Here is a 17,571-nt window from a genome sequence, read left to right as displayed (position 1 = left end):
CCCGAGACCCCTACCTGTGGAGCAAGGCCTCTGAGCCAGTAGCTCCTGGGCTCTTTGCGAGTTCAAGGGTTCTCTTCTCTCTCCTGAGTCAAATCATGATCCCTGTAGAGCTTTTAAACATTCCAAGGCCCAGGGCCCCCGTCCATTCAAAAGCTCCTATTGGGGGCCCAGGCATCAGTCTATTTAAAACACTCCCAGGAGGTTCTCTTGTGTAGCAGTGTTCAGAAATTCTAGGATAGAGATTTCTAAGCTGATCATAAGAATCTCCTGAGGAGCTTGTTAAGATTTATTATCCCAAGTCAGTGACTGGCTAGAACCTGGAGGTCTGCATTTTTTTTTTTTAATTCTTAGAATAAAACAAATTTGGAAAGTACCTCCCTGTGGGGATAAATGGCTGGAACTAGGCACTGAGGGCTGTGATCTAAATAAGGAACTTCTGCACCATGCAGGGATTGCTGAAAGCTCCCCCAGCATCAGTTGCCTCAGCTCTGCCATGAGGGCTAAAGTTGCAGGGAACATCAGTGGTGATGGGGGAAGGCAGATGTCCCACATTCAACGAAGTGCCTGGTTCACTGCCAAGCAGTCACCTCCAAGAGGACAGTTTTTCAGTGCCTAAGGTTGAGGAAATATTGGAAAAGGGGGGCAGAATGGTCCTGCCCGTCATTCTCCAAGCTGCTCATGTATCTTTTCTCCCTGTAGGTCCTTCGGGGTTGTCCTCTGGGAGATTGCCACACTGGCCGAGCAGCCGTACCAGGGCTTGTCCAACGAGCAAGTCCTTCGCTTCGTCATGGAGGGTGGCCTTCTAGACAAGCCGGACAACTGCCCCGACATGCTGTATGTATTTTCTGGGCCCCCTCAGCTCCCTTTTGATTTATTTCCTCAAATAACTGTTTTCCTGAGTCATGTAAGATTAAAAATTACAGGAACCAGAAATTCTTTCTGGTCCTATGGGTGTGGTGATGATACCGAACAGATTAGAACAGCCTTATTTATCCTCTTCAGAAGATCTTACATGTCCTGTGCCTTTTGGGCTAACACCCTAATTCCTTAATTATTCAGTTCTAATTTTCTGTTTGCACTGTTTTTGAGTCCCAATGTCTCCATAAAATATTTGACTAAAGCAATCTTTGCTCATCTTTTCCACATAAGGATTTAAAAAAAAAGTCAACAACACAATACTTACTACTCCTTTCTTTTTTAAAAAATAAATAAATAAATAAAATATCTGATTTTTTTAAGTCTTTATTTTGTTTATTTATTTTTATGTGGTGCTGAAGATTGAACCCGTGCCTCACATGTGCGAGGCAAGCACTCTGCCACTGAGCCACAACCCCAGCCCCACAATACTTAATACTCTTAAGTCAAATTCAAGGGTTTGGCTTCTGAAAACTTTTATGTAATGGGGGTATGTGCTTCATAGGCCTCACTTCTCAATGCTTCTTGGAAATGCTCCCAACATTTGTCAACTTTCCATCACTCTAACAAATACCTCAGATAATCAACTTACAAAAAGAAAAGGATTCTTTTGGCCCACAGTTGTGGTGGTTTCAGTTGTTGATCAGTTGGCATGTTGCTTCGGGGGCTGGGATAGGCTAGCACATCATGTCAGAAGTGCATACCAAAGCAAAACTGCAAATCCCATGGCCTCGAAGCAGAAGTAAGCCAGAAGGAAATGGGGTCCTACTGTCCCCTTCAAGGACATGCCCTAATGATTTTGAAGAGCTCCCAGTAGGCCCCACTTCCCTAAAGGTTCCACTATCTTCCAGCAGCATCAAGCTGGGGACCATGCCTTCAACACATGGCCTTTGGAGGACTTTAGCATCAAACTGTAACACCCACCTGGTGTTTTGTGGCTTGGTAGAGGTCCAGGCTGCTGAAGTGGGTGGAGGACTAAAGTTGGGGAGATACAAAGGTGTTCTGTTTGGATCATCAGTTACAGGACAGGTATAGAATGGGAGCATCAGGCTAATTTTTTATGTGTACATTAAGGCCAGGCTCAGAGATTCTTCTGTATCCCAATAGCTAGATAAGAAGTAGGTTCTACTAGTATATCAAAAATTTGGGAATTTTCTAAAATGCTTTTCAAGACAGGTTTTGCTTTACTTGAGAAAGCACTCCAGAGGAATTGTTGGGCTGTTTTTATGTCTGCATAAAATGTCACACAGATCTTCCTACCTACCCATACACCCTCCTTCAGTAAGTAAAGTAAAGTACTGACAAGGCTGGAGCCCCATAGTGGCAGGATGATGTACAGGCAGGAGTTGGACACATGTCTGTGAGCACAAGGGCATGGACCCCAGCAGCCATGAAAGCTTTCTCACATGGTCTCTCAGGTGGCCTTGGGCCAGAGATCCATGCAGGTGTGCCACCTCTTCTGCTCAGTCTTATGAAGCTGAAATCAAAGTGTTGAACAGGTTGTGATCTCATCTAAGGCTCAGGGTCATCTTCCAGCTCCTCAGGTTGTTAGCAGGAGTTGGCTCCTCTTAGCTGTAGGACTGAAGTCCCTGTGCTCTTACCATTTGTTGACTGGGCACCATATTCAGCCCTGGAGGCCATTTGAGTCCTTGCCACATGCCACTTCCATTGGCCATCATGGGAGAGCAGCTTATTTCTTCAAGACCTACAAGACTTTTCTGCTTCTACTGTTTTTATCCTGATTAAGTCAGATCCACCCAGGATAATCACACTTTTGTGCAACTCAAAATTAAAGGAGTGAAGGGTCATGTTTACAAGACCCCCTGCCATACATACAGATGAGGGGACTCTGTTTACACCAGAGGTGGGGATCTTGAGACCATCTTAAGATCCCAGAGCCTCAGAAAGGGAAGTCTTAGTGTCTATCAGCAAAACAAAGTCTTGTTTTTTATTTCAAAGCACTTTGATTGTTACTCCCAAAACTGCATTCCATGTACAGGAAGTGAGCTTCATTCCCCTGGCTCTAGCCGTGTGAGTGAAGCGGGGAACTCAATACAGCACCCTCTGCTTCAAGATGGTATACAGTGAACATTATGTTCATTAGTTGCTGCTTCTGAACATCAGTCCAGCAGAAGCCTGTTCTGTCCCAGGGACACTTTGCATGAATTAAGAAAGAAAGCTGCAAGAAGAATGTCAAAGAATGCCCCCATGAAGGCATCCTCCTCTCATTGGCTAGTATGTGTGTGTGTGTGGTGGGAGGGTGTTCCACTTTCTCCTCTGAGCATAGGAAATCAGGGAGTGGCTTGAGCCTGGGGGCAGTCCTAGGCCTGCTGGCCCTCCCATTATCCCTTGTCAAAGAGACCTCCTAGTACAGCCGTTTCAGAACTCCACAACCCAAAGTTGGAAGAGACCTTGCCCAGCATATAATCCCACCTCTCCTCACCTATACACAAAACCTGATAGTTGAAAACAACAATCAGTATCAATTATCTCACAGAGTTTCTGAAGATGAGGAATCCGGGAGTGGCTTAGTGGGATGACTCTGGCTTGGAGTCTCTAGGTTCTTGTTGTCAAGCAAATGGGGTTGTGGTCCTCTGAAGGCTCACCCAGGGTGGCAGATCTTCTTCCAAGGCACCAGTGTGGATGTGCACCATGTGAGGTCTCACTTTCTATGTGGACCTCCGCATAGCACCACTGGAATGTCCTCATGACACACAGACGGCTTCCCTTAGAGCAGGGCTCAGCAAACTCTCTAAAGGGCCAGATAGACAGTAAATATTTTTGGTTCTGTGGGCCCTCACAGTCTTGATTGCAACTACTCAGCTTTGCTGCTGTGTGCAAAAGCAGCCATAGAGATCATATAAATGAGCATGGCTGAGGTCCAATAAAATTTTACTTTTGGATACTAAAATTTGAATTTCATGTAACTCTGTGCTGTCACATAACATTTTTTCTTTGATTTTTTCCCTAACCATTTGTAAATGTAAAAGCCATTTGTAGTTCAGAGGCCCTACAAATTCAGGGAGACAGCAGGCCAAATTGGGCCCATAGACCTATAGATTGCCTGCTCTGCCTTGCCCTGGAGCTAGTGATCCATAAGCAAAGTGGCCTCCAGTGTCCTTTCTGACCTAATCCCAGAAGGAACACTCTACTGCTTCCAACTCCTCCAAGTTTCAATGTGGGAGGGGATTACTCAGAGAAGCTCTGGGAGTCCTGAAAGCTAGTTTCCACCTTCTGTACCTGCAGTGTCCCTTATAGGTGACCATCTGCTGCCCACCTTGAACAGTAACTGCTGAGGTAAAATATAAGAAAGGGAGTTATGAGCACTGATGCCCACTGAATTTGCATAAAGGTACATAGTGCCAGAATAGATTTGAATACTAGAATTAGTGGTATTTAGCAAGCTTAGAAATAGCCCAGGAAAGCAGGTGTGAGTTTTGTTCCTGTGGTTTGGTGCTGGTTGAGGGAGAGGTATTGCTTTTGTGCTTTTTCTTATACTTGGATAAATGTTTGTCTCTGGGAAACTTGTAGGACTCTTGAAGTTGATCCATTTCCAGATGACTGGAGTTTCACTATTAATTCAATATGCCTGGGAAGCAGCCCACCTGCCATGGGAAAGGCAGTGGACTTCCTGTTCCCAGCGTGGAGGATGAGGAAGTTTACAGAGAGGTTACCCTTGGATAAGAAATGTTTAATTCACAAGGCATTTCTGCTTTGCCATCCAGAACCCCTTTGGCAAATTTGTCTCCCTTCTAAGAAAAGAAAAGAAAAAAGGAAGGTGAGCTGGTTTCTTAGGGAGTGGCTGTGTCATCCTTCTGAATTTACTGATGAGCTTAGTGAAGTTGAAGGGTTCTGGGAGAAGAGTTCTTTTGTTGTAAGGATGAAAAAATGGACTTTGTTTATCCCAGAGGAGAGCAGAGTCCTAAGCCCTTGGGAGTTGCCTAAAACCTACTGGGTCTCAAGTGGGAGAGGAAATCTTTCACCTTTGTGGTTCTGCTGTTGGAACAGGTACTCCCTAGCCATGTCATAGCCCCTAGGGGACTCAACTCAGTATCAGGAAGACCCTTCAGCAGTTTAGTGATGCCTATACATAAAGTCAGTTGCCTCAGGAGCAGCCAAGCCATCATTCCTCAGTATCATAATCTTCTGGCCTTAGAGGAAAGATTGTAGTCTGAGCCCCAGGGTATTCAAGTCTCAGCATCATAACTCAGTTTGAATTAATTCAGCAAGAGTCATGAAATCAGCTTTGGTTATGGTTCCTTGCTGCATCCACATTTTAAAGTGATGACAAAGCCTGTCCTGAACCCTGTTTTATGTTCAGATCCCAGTACCTAGGCCACAAACATCACTGAAAGTTCTAGGTACATACATGCTGGCTATTAAAGTCACAAAGATAAGTAAGGAGTGATCCTCGCTATCATGAAATCTGGAGGCATTAAAGGCCCCAGCTCTAACACTGCAGGATAAGGGATAGAGCTATAAAAACTCAGGCAAAGAAGCCACTTTTTTTGGTAGCATGTCCACAGCCCTGCACATCAGCTTTTTATTCTGCAGGATTCAGGAAAGAATTTGAACTTTTTAAACTCAAGAGAGTCATCAACTCATAGAAACACACTTGGTAGTATCTGATCATTTTTGTGGTTTTCAAGGAGTTTTTCCTTTTGCTGATTAAAGTGCCCACATTGCTGGGAATCCTGGGTTGGTTTTGTGGAAATCAAGTGCATGAGTCGGCGCTACACAGGCAGGATGACTGCACCTACCCTGTTAGCCCTGGTGTGAACTTTGCCACAGCATGCAAGCCATACTTCTCTGCTGCCCAGGGTTCTCCTTGCTGACTTGTTGGAATCTGACTTGAGGTCTCCACCAGGACTCATTGGCTTCAATGTGTCCTGGATCGTGGAGCCAGGGCTCTGCCTTTGCAGGGCCTGCAGCAAGCAGGTGCTGGATTGAGATGGCATGCTTGGAATTTGCACTTTTTCTAACTGGCAGCCCTGCCACCTCTATCCTGGCTAGGAAGTGGCTCAGAACAGCCCTGGCTATTCAGGGATGCTAGGAGGAATACATACTCAGCCCTGCAGAACCTCTCTGGAATCTAGTCTTTCTGCAGTGAAAGTCGACACTGGACTGAGACTGAACTAACGCCCAGCAGCAGGAATGCTTGGGTCATGAGATGCCCAGTGCCACTTGGCTCACTGACACTTTCCATAGATCACAGCCTGTTCAGTTCAAGATGTCGGATGCCAAGGACCAAGAGAAGGGTGGGAATATGGAAGCGTGCCTATGTGCATACACAGACTTAGGGGTATAGTTCCATCCTGGGAAGCTGCTTCACAACCAGGCAGGAGTCCCATTGCAGCCTTGTTGCTACCCCAGATGGAGGACTGAGTGTATGCCCCATGAACTTTCAGTAGAGGACAGTGCTTTTCTCATCAGAGCTTACCAGTGGTAAAAAATGTGCTTTTTAACAGAAGAGTTTTATCAGCTCATAAATCCTTCTGGACTCTACTGGGGAGTTTTCTTGTGGAAATAGTGTAAACAAGGTCTTGAATCCCACAGAGTGAAAAAGGCTTCCTTTTATGGGCAGCCCTGCAAGGGCTATGACTCTGGAACGATTTAAGAGAGGCATCACATGGAGTGTTTGTGCTAATGTCACTGCATCATGGCCCTGCTGGTGGCACCTCCTTGGCCCCCGGCCTCAGGGCATAAAGCCAGGTACAGCTTATGTTTTCAGCCCAGGCCACACACTGCTCAGGGTTAAGCCAATCAGCCAGACAGGAAATCACAGCCCAGACACAAAAAATTGTTCCATGTATTTGTGGCCCATTTCAATTAACTAATTAATTTTGATCTTTTTTCTTAGAAAGACATGTCGATATAGGAAGACAGTTCTGTTTACTGTCTGACCAGAGGGGGAGACAATACACTAGCTGCTAGTTTATCAGTGCAAATCAAACCCTTCCAGGACATCTACTATCCAGTGGATAGCCAAGACAGGGTGATCTCCTAGCAGGACCATAATCCCTTTGTCTGAGGCAACCAAAGTATAACCATACTGTTTTACAGAGAGCCCCATCCCTACTCTGCCTTTGCTAGTTTTGTGATTGTCATTTGTGAAATGAGGATGCATTATAATAAACAGCCCCTCCTTCACAGACCTGGGAGGACCAAGGCAATTCCCACACATGAAGCTCCCGTTGCCTGGTACTATGTGTACTGTCACCTGCAGTCACTCGGCACTAACACCTACCCTTATGGTTAGTGCCACACCCAGGTTTACTTGGGAGGGAAGATAATTAGCCTTCCTCTTTTGTCTAATTCCTTTTCCTCCAGAGCAGGTTTTAGTCACATTTTTCTACAAAGGAGCCATACATATTTTAGGCTTATAGGCTAAACAGCCTCCTTTTAAACTCCCCAACCAACAGTTGGAACTTCAAAGCCACGGAGGATATGAAAACAAATGGATTCTGCTGTAATTTGCTGGCCCCCTAGGCCTCTAGAACATTGAATTCTGATGGATCTCCCTCTTGCTCTGTCTCAAAGGTCACTACCCTTCAGATCCAACCTGAGGTCTTCTGAGGAATCTGACCAGGTTGGCAGGGAAGCCTTCCTCTCTTAAGGCAGCTTCTGCACCCTACAGGCAGTTTTTGTTTTGTTTTGTTTTTTGTTTTGTTTTTAAATTTGTTCTTTTTAGAGATACATGATAGTAGAATCCATTTTGACATATTATATATACATGGAGTATAACTTTCCATTCTTCTGATTGTACATGATATGGAGTTATGCTAATCATGTATTCATATATGAACACAGGAAAGTTATATCCAATTCATTCTATTGTCTTTCCTATTCCCGTCCCCCTCCTTCCCTTCATTTCCCTGTCTAATCCAGTGAGCTTCTGTTTCAGGTGCTTTGAGCTTCCTGGATGTGAGGAGTTCCATTTGACCATTTTTAATCAAAAAGCATTTCTCCAGAAGCTTTAGAACAGAAGTGTATATTTCCAGCAAGAACAGAGGTGTAAGGGGAGGCACTTTGGTTTCATGCTCAAGTGGGGCAGGAAAGCTGGCTGACTCCTCCTCAGAACCATGGCTACCCCTGCACTCTATCTAGCCCTTTGCTACTTTGCCCTCCAATTTGCTGCTCAGGTCTCTCTCTGTGTTCTGTACCAGTTCTGTTCTTGTCAAAGTCTGGACCTTTCCTGGGTTGGGCAGCTGACTGCATCAGTAACAGCCTACCTCCTTTCTTCTTCCCTTTGTAACCTCTGTTCCACATGACCAGGAGGGATTCATGGAGACTGGTGGCCCAGCTGATGTGATTGAAGTGTGGCTTGGGCTTATGCTCTGTTCTCTGCCTGCCCCTGGCTTGTGCAGGGTACTCTTGCCCAAGGTTCTCCTTGCTGACTTGTTGGAATCTGATTTGAGGTCTCCACCAGGACTCATTGGCTTCAATGCATCCTGGATCATGGAGCCAGGGCTCTGCCTTTGCAGGGCCTACAGCAAGCAGATGCTGGATTCAGATGGCTTGCTTGGAATTTGCACTTCTTCTGTCTGGCAGCCCTGCCACCTCCATCCTCTCATCCTCTGCCAAGGATATCCCCTGCGCTAGAATGAAGCTTGGATATGGCATGGGTGGGGCTCAGAGAGATTGCCATCAGGAAAGCCAAGATGGCTTTCAGTTTTATTTGTGAGAAATGGGAGTTTCCTACAGTCTGATTCTGGAAACAATGTTTCGGCAAGGGAGGGTTCAGCTAGAAGGTTGGCCATTTTATTTCTTAGCACTGCCACTATAAATAAAGACGTGCACCAAGATTAGTCCTCCTCTGGAAATTAGGTTCCAGTAGGGCTTGGGTACTGGGGGTATTGAAAGGAATGGTGGGAAGTAAGAGGGCCAACAGGATGGACAGCCAGAGGCTTAGAGAAGTGACAGAGCAATCCTCAGCTCTTACTGTGGGGAGTGGAACATGGTGAGAGGTCCAGGAGGCTACCTAGTCTCCTTAGCTTGGCCAGTCTGGGCCTATTTTGTGTCTGTCTCCCCTCAGGTTTGAGTTGATGCGCATGTGCTGGCAGTACAACCCCAAGATGAGACCTTCCTTCCTGGAAATCATCAGCAGCATCAAAGACGAGATGGAACCTGGTTTTCGGGAGGTCTCCTTCTACTACAGTGAGGAGAACAAGCCACCTGAACCTGAGGAGCTGGACCTGGAGCCTGAAAACATGGAGAGTGTCCCCCTGGACCCCTCGGCCTCATCGTCATCCCTGCCACTGCCCGACAGACACTCAGGACACAAGGCTGAGAATGGCCCAGGCCCTGGGGTGCTGGTTCTCCGAGCCAGCTTCGATGAGAGACGGCCTTACGCGCACATGAATGGAGGACGCACAGATGAGAGAGCCTTGCCGCTGCCCCAGTCTTCAACCTGCTGATTCTTGGATCCCGAATCCCGTGCAAACAGTAACGTGTGTGCACACTCAGCGGTGGGTGGGGGGAGAGAACGTTTTAACAATCTATTCACAAGCCTCCTGTACCTCAGTGGATCTTCAGAACTGCATTGCTGCCCACGGGAGACGGCTTCTCTGCAGTAAAACACATTTGGGATATTCCTTTTTTCAATATGCAAGCAGCTTTTTATTTCCCTACCCAAACCCTTAACTGACCGGCCTCTAAGAACCTTAATGACAACACTTAATAGCAACAGAACACTTGAGAATTGAGTCTCCTCATATATTCATTCTCTCTCTCTCTCTCTCTCTCTCTCTCTCTCTCTCTCTCTCGCTCGCTCGCTCTAGCTCTCCCTCTCCCTCTTTCTTCTTTCTTTCCTTTTTCCTTTTCTGCTTCATAATGGAAAAATATTTGCCACAAACCCAGCCGGGAAGCCCTTTTTATCAGATGGAGGAAGTGGCTCTTCCTGGGATTCCACGTCACCCTGTGTATACCTGCCTGACACCACAGGTCTTTATAAAACACACACATACACACATCGAGACGGAGTTTTTTAACTGTGTCTTTAACCTTTCTAGTGTCATCTAAAATTCAAAAAGGGCCATTTTCATCCATGGTTGTTACCATTGTAATGCTGCCAAATTTTGCCAAAATCCTGAACTTTCTCCCATATCATCCACACACCCCCTGCCCCCACGCACACTGATTTTCTTCTTTCCAGAGGAATGGGGTGAGCATGGTATCATTTATGAGAAATATTGGTGATGTACTCCATCTGACTGTTCCCCAGGTGCTTTCCAAGCCCACATCCACCCCAGTCTCGTTGCTTTTGATGACTAGGTTATTATTTGGGGGAACTGGACAAAATGGGACCTTCCATCAGTGAAGACGGGGAAAGGCTGAACCAGGTTCCCCACCCCACTCCCTACCTCCACCCTTTTCCCTCTGAGAATTCTGGAGGAAACAGACCCTGAGTTAAACCTAAAAACCAGACTAATGGGTCCATGTGGACATCATGCCAGTTTCCTCTCCCAGCCCCAGCACCCCCTCCTGACCCGCCAAGGAACACAGATGGGAAGGGTTTCCAGGGACCCAGCCCAGCCATTTGTGCAGGTGTGCAAGGAAAGGGGTTCAGACACCACAGCAGTGAGAAGAAGTGCAGGCAATGGAGTCAAGCATTCTAAGCTTTGTTGGCATTTTCTCTGTTACTAGGACTTCTTCATGGGTCTTACAGTTCTATGTTAGACCATGAAACATTTGCATACACATTGTCTTTAATGTCACTTTTATAACTTTTTTACGGTTCAGATATTCATCTATACGTCTGTACAGAAAAAAAAAAGCTGCTATTTTTTTTGTTCTTTATCTTTGTGGATTTAATCTATGAAAACTTTCAGGTCTACCCTTCTTCCCTTTCTGCTCACTCCAAGAAACTTCTTATGCTTTGTACTAGAGTGTGTGATTTTTCTTCCTTTTCTCCCAATAATTGATACTTCTAGAACATAATTTGCCATGAACTGTTTGATGCCTTTTTATAAATTCATCTCCCCTTTCCCTGATCCCCCAGCCCCATTCATTGTAGGTTTTGTGGGCACGAGGCTGGTGCAAGAAGGAGGCAGATCAGAAGCTCGGGCCAAGGTCCCAGTGGATCTTGCTCCCTCCTTCCCCTGCCTCCCTTCTCGTGGCATTGGAGTCTGTTACAGCACAGGACACGATGCAAACTCAGGTTAGACCAAAAAAAAAAAAAAAAGGTTGAATATCTCACACATCCTTGTTCAGTGTTTATAGTCCCCATCGTTGAAAGTCTCACCTTTCCCTTGCCTTTGTTTTGGTTGTGACACACTATATATATTTTTTTAATTATTGGGTACAACAGCAGTTCTAACTGCAGACACTAGGCATTTGGATTACTTTTTTTTTAATGGATATTTAATCCTTCCATCCCACAGAAAACAGCTGCTGAGTCCCAGGGTGCAGCAGGGTGTGGCCCAACAGGCTCCCCTCTACTACCCTCCACCACCACCCTCACCATACCGACCTACCTGTCTCTAGAAACAGAGCATCCTAAGGGACTTCCCCCACACTGACAGGGAACAGGACCCCAGCATCCCAGCTGGCCCAGGGACAGCATCCTCAGGGGTGTGTACAAGCACATAGCCAGGTCCGCTGGCCTGAGTGCCAGGTCAGGGCAGTGCCAGCGCTGTGGCAGTCCCAGCCCTTTGCTCTTTCCCAGGGGACCAGAACCCTGGCGCTGGTGTGCTGTTCTTTGGCCAGGAATCCCAGTCCTTCAGCCCGGGGGGTCTTGTTCTGTTTAGTTTTTTAGCACTTCTCACCAGAGTGATGACAGCACAAGAGTTGCTTCTGGGATGGAAATGTTTAAATTATGAGTAAGAACAAAACTCAAAGATGATGATTGCTAGTTGTGACTGGAGATTAAACACAAAAAAAGAAAGTCTGTAGTGCATTTTTGCTTGTCAGTAGTTTCAATCTCACAACTTTTTCACTAGCCTCTGTCCCACAGTGTTTTTCCTTAAAAAAAAAAAAAAGAAAGAAAGAAAAAAAGAAAAAAGATAATCAAGAAGGTATTATATGTAGGAGTTTTCTTTTAACTTATTTTGTGATACCAGTTTTAATCACTGTAGAGAAGCCCCCATTATGAATTTAAATACTGAGGAAAGGGTGTGTGTGTGTGTGTGTGTGTGTGTGTGTGTGTGTGTGTGTGTAAGACGGGACAGTTTTTTGATTTTGGGGTTTTTTTTGTTGTTGTTTTTCAAACATTTATCTACCTCACTCTTATTTTTTTATATGTGTATATAGAAAAAAAAAAACAATACATCTCACATTTCTCAGCACCTGACAATAGGCCGTTGATACTGGTAACCTCATCCATGCCACAGGCCACACACCCAGGTGATGCAGGGAGAGAGGCCAGGCTGTTTTCCGGGGTCAAAACAACACTAACTCACCTCTCCACTCATTTCAAATGGCTTGCCTTTTTCTGAGATGTCTCATCTCATGTTGTTTTTCCTTTTTTCCTAACCTGGTTCCTCAGAGGTTGGGAGGTATTAGGATTGTCCTACTCTCAGCCCAGCAGCCCCTACAACCCTGAGGAGATAACAAGACACACCATGGGAGGCCACCTGGCCATCCCTGTTAGATGACTTTGGAACAAAACTACTTTATGCATGTTGAATGACCAACACATTTCATCACTGAGAAAGCAGGTGTTCTCCAGTCGCTGAGAACAGGAAGGTGCCCCCCCGACACCACACAGTTGATTCTATGAGAATCCCATGTGTGCATGTGTGGGGTGTTGGTTGGTTCCCCTCACCTGCTCCAGTGAGGCCTGCAATGAGGCAGGGATGTGCTACCACCACTGATGCTGCTTCTGCTGCTGGGTTTGTTCCATTCAAGGGTGCAGCCACATCAACAATTTGAGAGCTTGGCCTTCTAATCCAGAATGCAGAGGTTTCTGACATTACCACCCATCTGATACAGAAAGGGTGGTAGGGGCAAAACCCCTTCTCCTCTGCAAACTGCTCTCAACTTTACCCTCATCTCCTCTTCCCCCAGGGGTAAACAGACATACCAAATCTTGGGGCTGAGAAAGCCAGTGGTAGGCCCAGCCTCTGTGGCATTCCTATCTGGTCAGGGATGTATCTCCGTCCATCCCGTCATCCTGCTGCTCACGGGCGGATGATGCACTCTCCACATCCAGTGGCTGCTCATAGGCACTGGGGACTTCAGCTGGGAAACACATTGTGGGTAGTTTTGTCCAAGAGGAGGCAGCTCCTTAGCAGTTCCAATATGTACAGTTAAGCTCAGGGGCCTTCTCCTTCCTGCTAGAACACTACCCTTGTCTCCCAAGTTCCTGGGGACCTTAAGATCATTGATAAATACTGTTTGATCAGGGTTTTCTTCTTCCACGCTGTAGGTGACCCCTTGGAATAGTGGCCTCTCCTCTCTTTTGCACATACTTACCGGTTTCCGCAACTGGATTTCTACAGATCATTCAGCTGGTTGTAAGGGTTTTGTTTAAACTGTCCAAGTTGTTGGTGTCATTTGTTTTTGTATTATGTAGGAGGTTTTTCTTTAAGTAGAGAGAAAACACTACAGTGTAGTGCCCATCATAACAAATGCTTCAGAAACACTTCAATAAAAGAAAATTTTGTTTGTGTGATGGTACAGTCATTTTACTGGACCAACCCACCCACCTTGACTATACCAAGGCATCATATATCCACAGTTCTAGCCTAATTTTATGCTGATTTTCCCACCTCTTCTCGATTTTTCTTTTGTGTGCTCCAAATAATCTTATCAAGCTGAGTTGTGGCATTTTCCATGCAACCTCCTTCTGACAGCAGCTCACACTGCTTGAAGTAACGTGAACCACTGAGGCACATCACTGCGTTGATGTGAGCATTAAGACATTCTCACATACAGCCCTTCCCTGAGGCAACAAGAGTTGGCATATTCTAGAGACATTGCGAACTTGAGCTGTGTGAGACCCAGACTATGCCAGTTCTCCTTATGGGATGTCATGATGTTTGACACACAGTTGGAAAGCGCTTCCTTCTTGGAAGATAGAAGACTGTGTTCGTGGCCATCACCGGCCTCTCCTTCCATCCTGTTTCTTGTGACTCGGGACGACATTTCAATGGTTGGAAAAGCGGCTTCATAAAATAGAAAAGTGGTTATTGGGAAACCACCAAATGGCAAAATGCTTGATATGTGGCACTGTGCTTTGGTTGGGATAACAGATCGATGAGCCATGTATGATGCCAAATAGTAGGCCAGTCTGATCCACCAAAGCTTCTTTCTTAGCAGTCCACCTCTGTGACTGGTGGCCATGGTGGCCAAGTTACACTGACTCAGGTGAGTGAGAAGGCTAAGATGCTCATCCCCAGTGCTCAGCTCTCACTTCTGGGTCTGCTTAGGGCGACCAGACAGTGTTGAAGGCAACTCCTTTCCAAAATGTAGGCACCTTCCAGTTGACAGTAACACTCCATCGTATGCCTTGGCCCATTCCAGCAGTCCCAGTAACGCACTTAAGGTTTGGGGTTTGTGCTTTCGTTAATGTTACTTTTGTGTTTGTCAGCTGTCTTTTCATTTCCTGGGCTAAGCAGCATTGGGAGACTTGGACCAGAGATCCACTCCTTAAGAACCAGTGATGAAAGTCAAACTTTCTTACTCCACTCTGAACTAGTTGGTGGTACAAATGAGAACTTCAAGAGAGGATGTTGTTTAGATTGAACCTCTGTTGCCAGAGATGCTGAAGATACAGACCTTGAATAAGCCAGAAATTTTTCTTTCTGGCCTCCAACTTGGATGACTAGTTGGTCATTTAGAGAAATGAACGCTCCTCAATGGTGGAATGACCAGGCATTAGGAAACCATTGTTAACAGGGATCATGACATGAAGAGAAGAATTGTGGGCAGAAGGGTACAGGGCTTTGGAAGAAGCATGGGCAGTGTTTTGAACTTGATGCCTTTTGAAGGTATCAGACCACATCCAGGCTCAACAGTCATCCATGGGCATTTGGTTTCAACAAATAAACCTAACATCCTGCTCTGGAAACCTACAGAGTTAAATCACATTGTTCAAGAATGCGAACTATATCACACTCACCAGTTGAGTTGTCAGTTCTGGGGTGTGACTTTAGAGTTTTGTTTTATTTTGTTTCTGCAAGAACATAATAATCACTCATTTGTATGTCCACATTTGTGTGTCCGCATCTTTCAGTAAACATTTTTTTAATTAGTCACTCATTAGTGTTTCCAATAGGGCTCTTAAGTCCAGTAGATTACGGGTAGTCAGTTGACGAAGATCTGGTTTACAAGAACTAATTAAATGTTTCATTGCATTTTTGTAAGAACATAGAATAATTTTATAAAATGTTTGTAGTTTATAATTGCTAAAAATAATTTAAAGACACTTTTTTTTTCTCTCTGTGTGCAAATGTGTGTTTGTGATCCATTTTTTAGGACACCTCTTTACTAGCTAGCTTTACAATATGCCAAAAAAAAAATTAAAAATTAAAAATAAAGAAAGAAAAAGAAAAAAAAAAGATTTTCCTGGACCCAGGCCATGGCTCACCCTCTTTTCCCCCCATGCTTTGTGCCCTATATAACAAAGGAATGATGATGATTTCAAAAGTAGTTCTGTATCTTCAGTATCTTGGTCTTCTAGAACCCTCTGGTTGGGTAGGGGATCTTTTACTGGTCATTTATTTCCCTTTGGAGTGTAGTGACCTTAACAGATGGAAAGAAAAGAACCTCATTGGCCATGGAAATAGCAGAGGTGTTGCCACCCCTTTGGGCAGGACACTGCGGCATCTGGCTAACTGGCGTGGTTGTTGCCTTGTTCTGCAATGCCATACAGATAGAAGGACTTCAGGGCACTGCAGATGGTTTTCACAGTGATCACACAAAAGATTCTGGGGCACACAGGCCATTTGCTTCTGTGCCTCACATTATGATGAATGCTTTGTTCTAACAAGGAAGAGACCTTATTTATTTTTATTTAAAGCAGAACACCGAAGATACATTTTTCCCATACAGAACAAATTCTTTTTAATAAAAAGTATAGCACATGCCAATATTTTTTTTAAGTTTGACTCCATGTCCTCTAGTTCACAATAATAATTGGCCATGTCGACACAACTCCACAAAATCCCCATTGTTAGAAACATCTGGAATTTTTGCACTCCATAGGAGAAAGGTCCAGAAACCATTTGATTTTTGTTTTCAGCTTCTGATTTGGATGTTTGGTGTTGTGCAGACACATCCACAGGTGAACAGATGCCTGGCAAAAACACCTGTCTGCTTTCTAAGCCAGTGAGGTTGAGGTGAGAGGTTTGCCAGAGTTTGTCTACCTCTGGAATTAAAAAATCAAACAAACAAAAAACCAGAAGGCGCGATGAAATGGATGCATCGCAAATAATGCATTTTCTGAGTTTTCTTGTTTAAAAAGTTTTCTAAAAAAGTTTTAAAAAAAGGTAATAACATGGCCAATTTGTTACATAAAATGACTTTCTGTGTATAAATTATTCCTAAGAAATCCTCTGTTTATATAAAAAAAATCAGTAGATGAAAAAAATTTCAAAATGTTTTTGTATATTCTGTTGTAAGAATTTATTCCTGTTATCTATATACTCTGGATTCTTTACATTATGGGGGAAAAAAAGAAACTTTGTCTATTTTGAATGGCTGAAGCTAAGGCAACTTTAGTTTCTCTTACTCTGCTTTTTTCTAGTAGTTAAAGTACTACATGGTTTAAGTTAAATAAAAAAAATTCTGTATGCACTTTTTGACTTCAGTTTTGTTTCCTCCCTCTGGAAGCATCACCACACTTGTGTGGCAGCGTGTATATTCACACATGTCACTTGCAAGTGTTCCCTAAGAAAGCATCGCCTTATTTGTGACAGCTGAGCCCTCTGAGGATGCAAATTGCCGGTGAAGTCAGGGAAGCTACTCTTTCTCACTCCATTAAATTGGCTGGAAGAAAATTTGAATACAGGGCTGGGGTTGTGGCTCAGTAGTAGAGCCCTTGCCTAGCGCTAGTGTGAGGCACTAGGTTCGATTCTCAGCACCATATAAAAATAAAATAAAGGTATTGTGTCCACCTACAACTAAAACTATAAAAAGAAAAGAAAATTTGAATACATATAATATAAAATCTGTACTTCATTTTTGACTGATTTGTAGGCTTTTCTCTAGACCTTTCACTGACAAAAGTCAGGCCAAGGCAGGTTTGATCTGTATGACTCTGTGGCAGAGGATTCTAATGTTAACAATGTCTTCAACATATGAGACTTTGAGGGACATTCCAGAGCTAAACAATAATGTGGAGAAAGGAAAGAAATAGGTAGCTGGTCTTTAATGGGTACTATTTGGGATGATGAGAAAGATCTAGAAATAGATGGTGGTGATAGTTTCACAGCAACATAGGTGTAGTGAACGCCACTAAACTATACTTAAAAATGGCTAAAATGAGCACCAAAAGAGGAAATAACCAAACACCAGCAACTCAGTACCTCTAAAGCTGCTCATGGGCCTGGGTGTGTTGTTTGGAGGCCAGGCAGAAGGCACCTAGAACAGTGGCTGCACCTGAGTTCCCATGGCCTCTGCGAAGTGGGTCTGTGGTCTTGGAAATCTGGCAGAATCATACAGCCCCACTGCTGTGCCCTTTAGAAGAAAAAAATGCAAGGATTTGATTTCATA

At 44.6% G+C, this 17,571-nt stretch overlaps 1 protein-coding gene across 4 annotated transcripts in view; it reads left to right on the top strand.

Moving 5' to 3' along the window:
• The window catches only part of Igf1r (insulin like growth factor 1 receptor), a 293,607-nt gene extending 276,954 nt beyond the window's left edge, over positions 1 to 16,653 (top strand). For all 4 annotated transcript variants that reach the window (XM_040274761.2, XM_005320094.5, XM_078051243.1 and 1 more), the window contains 2 exons: positions 700 to 834; positions 8,951 to 16,653. In XM_040274761.2, coding sequence (XP_040130695.1) covers positions 700 to 834; positions 8,951 to 9,332 — 517 coding nt within the window. In that variant the 3' untranslated portion in view covers positions 9,333 to 16,653. The remainder of the gene's footprint in view (positions 1 to 699; positions 835 to 8,950) is intronic.
• The last annotated feature ends 918 nt before the right edge of the window (positions 16,654 to 17,571 follow it).

The sequence above is a fragment of the Ictidomys tridecemlineatus genome, chromosome 5 (genome assembly GCF_052094955.1).
Source record: "Ictidomys tridecemlineatus isolate mIctTri1 chromosome 5, mIctTri1.hap1, whole genome shotgun sequence".
Lineage (NCBI taxonomy): Eukaryota > Metazoa > Chordata > Mammalia > Rodentia > Sciuridae > Ictidomys > Ictidomys tridecemlineatus.
Note: the sequence above shows the minus strand (reverse complement) of the source record. Positions and strands in the feature narration are given on the sequence as shown.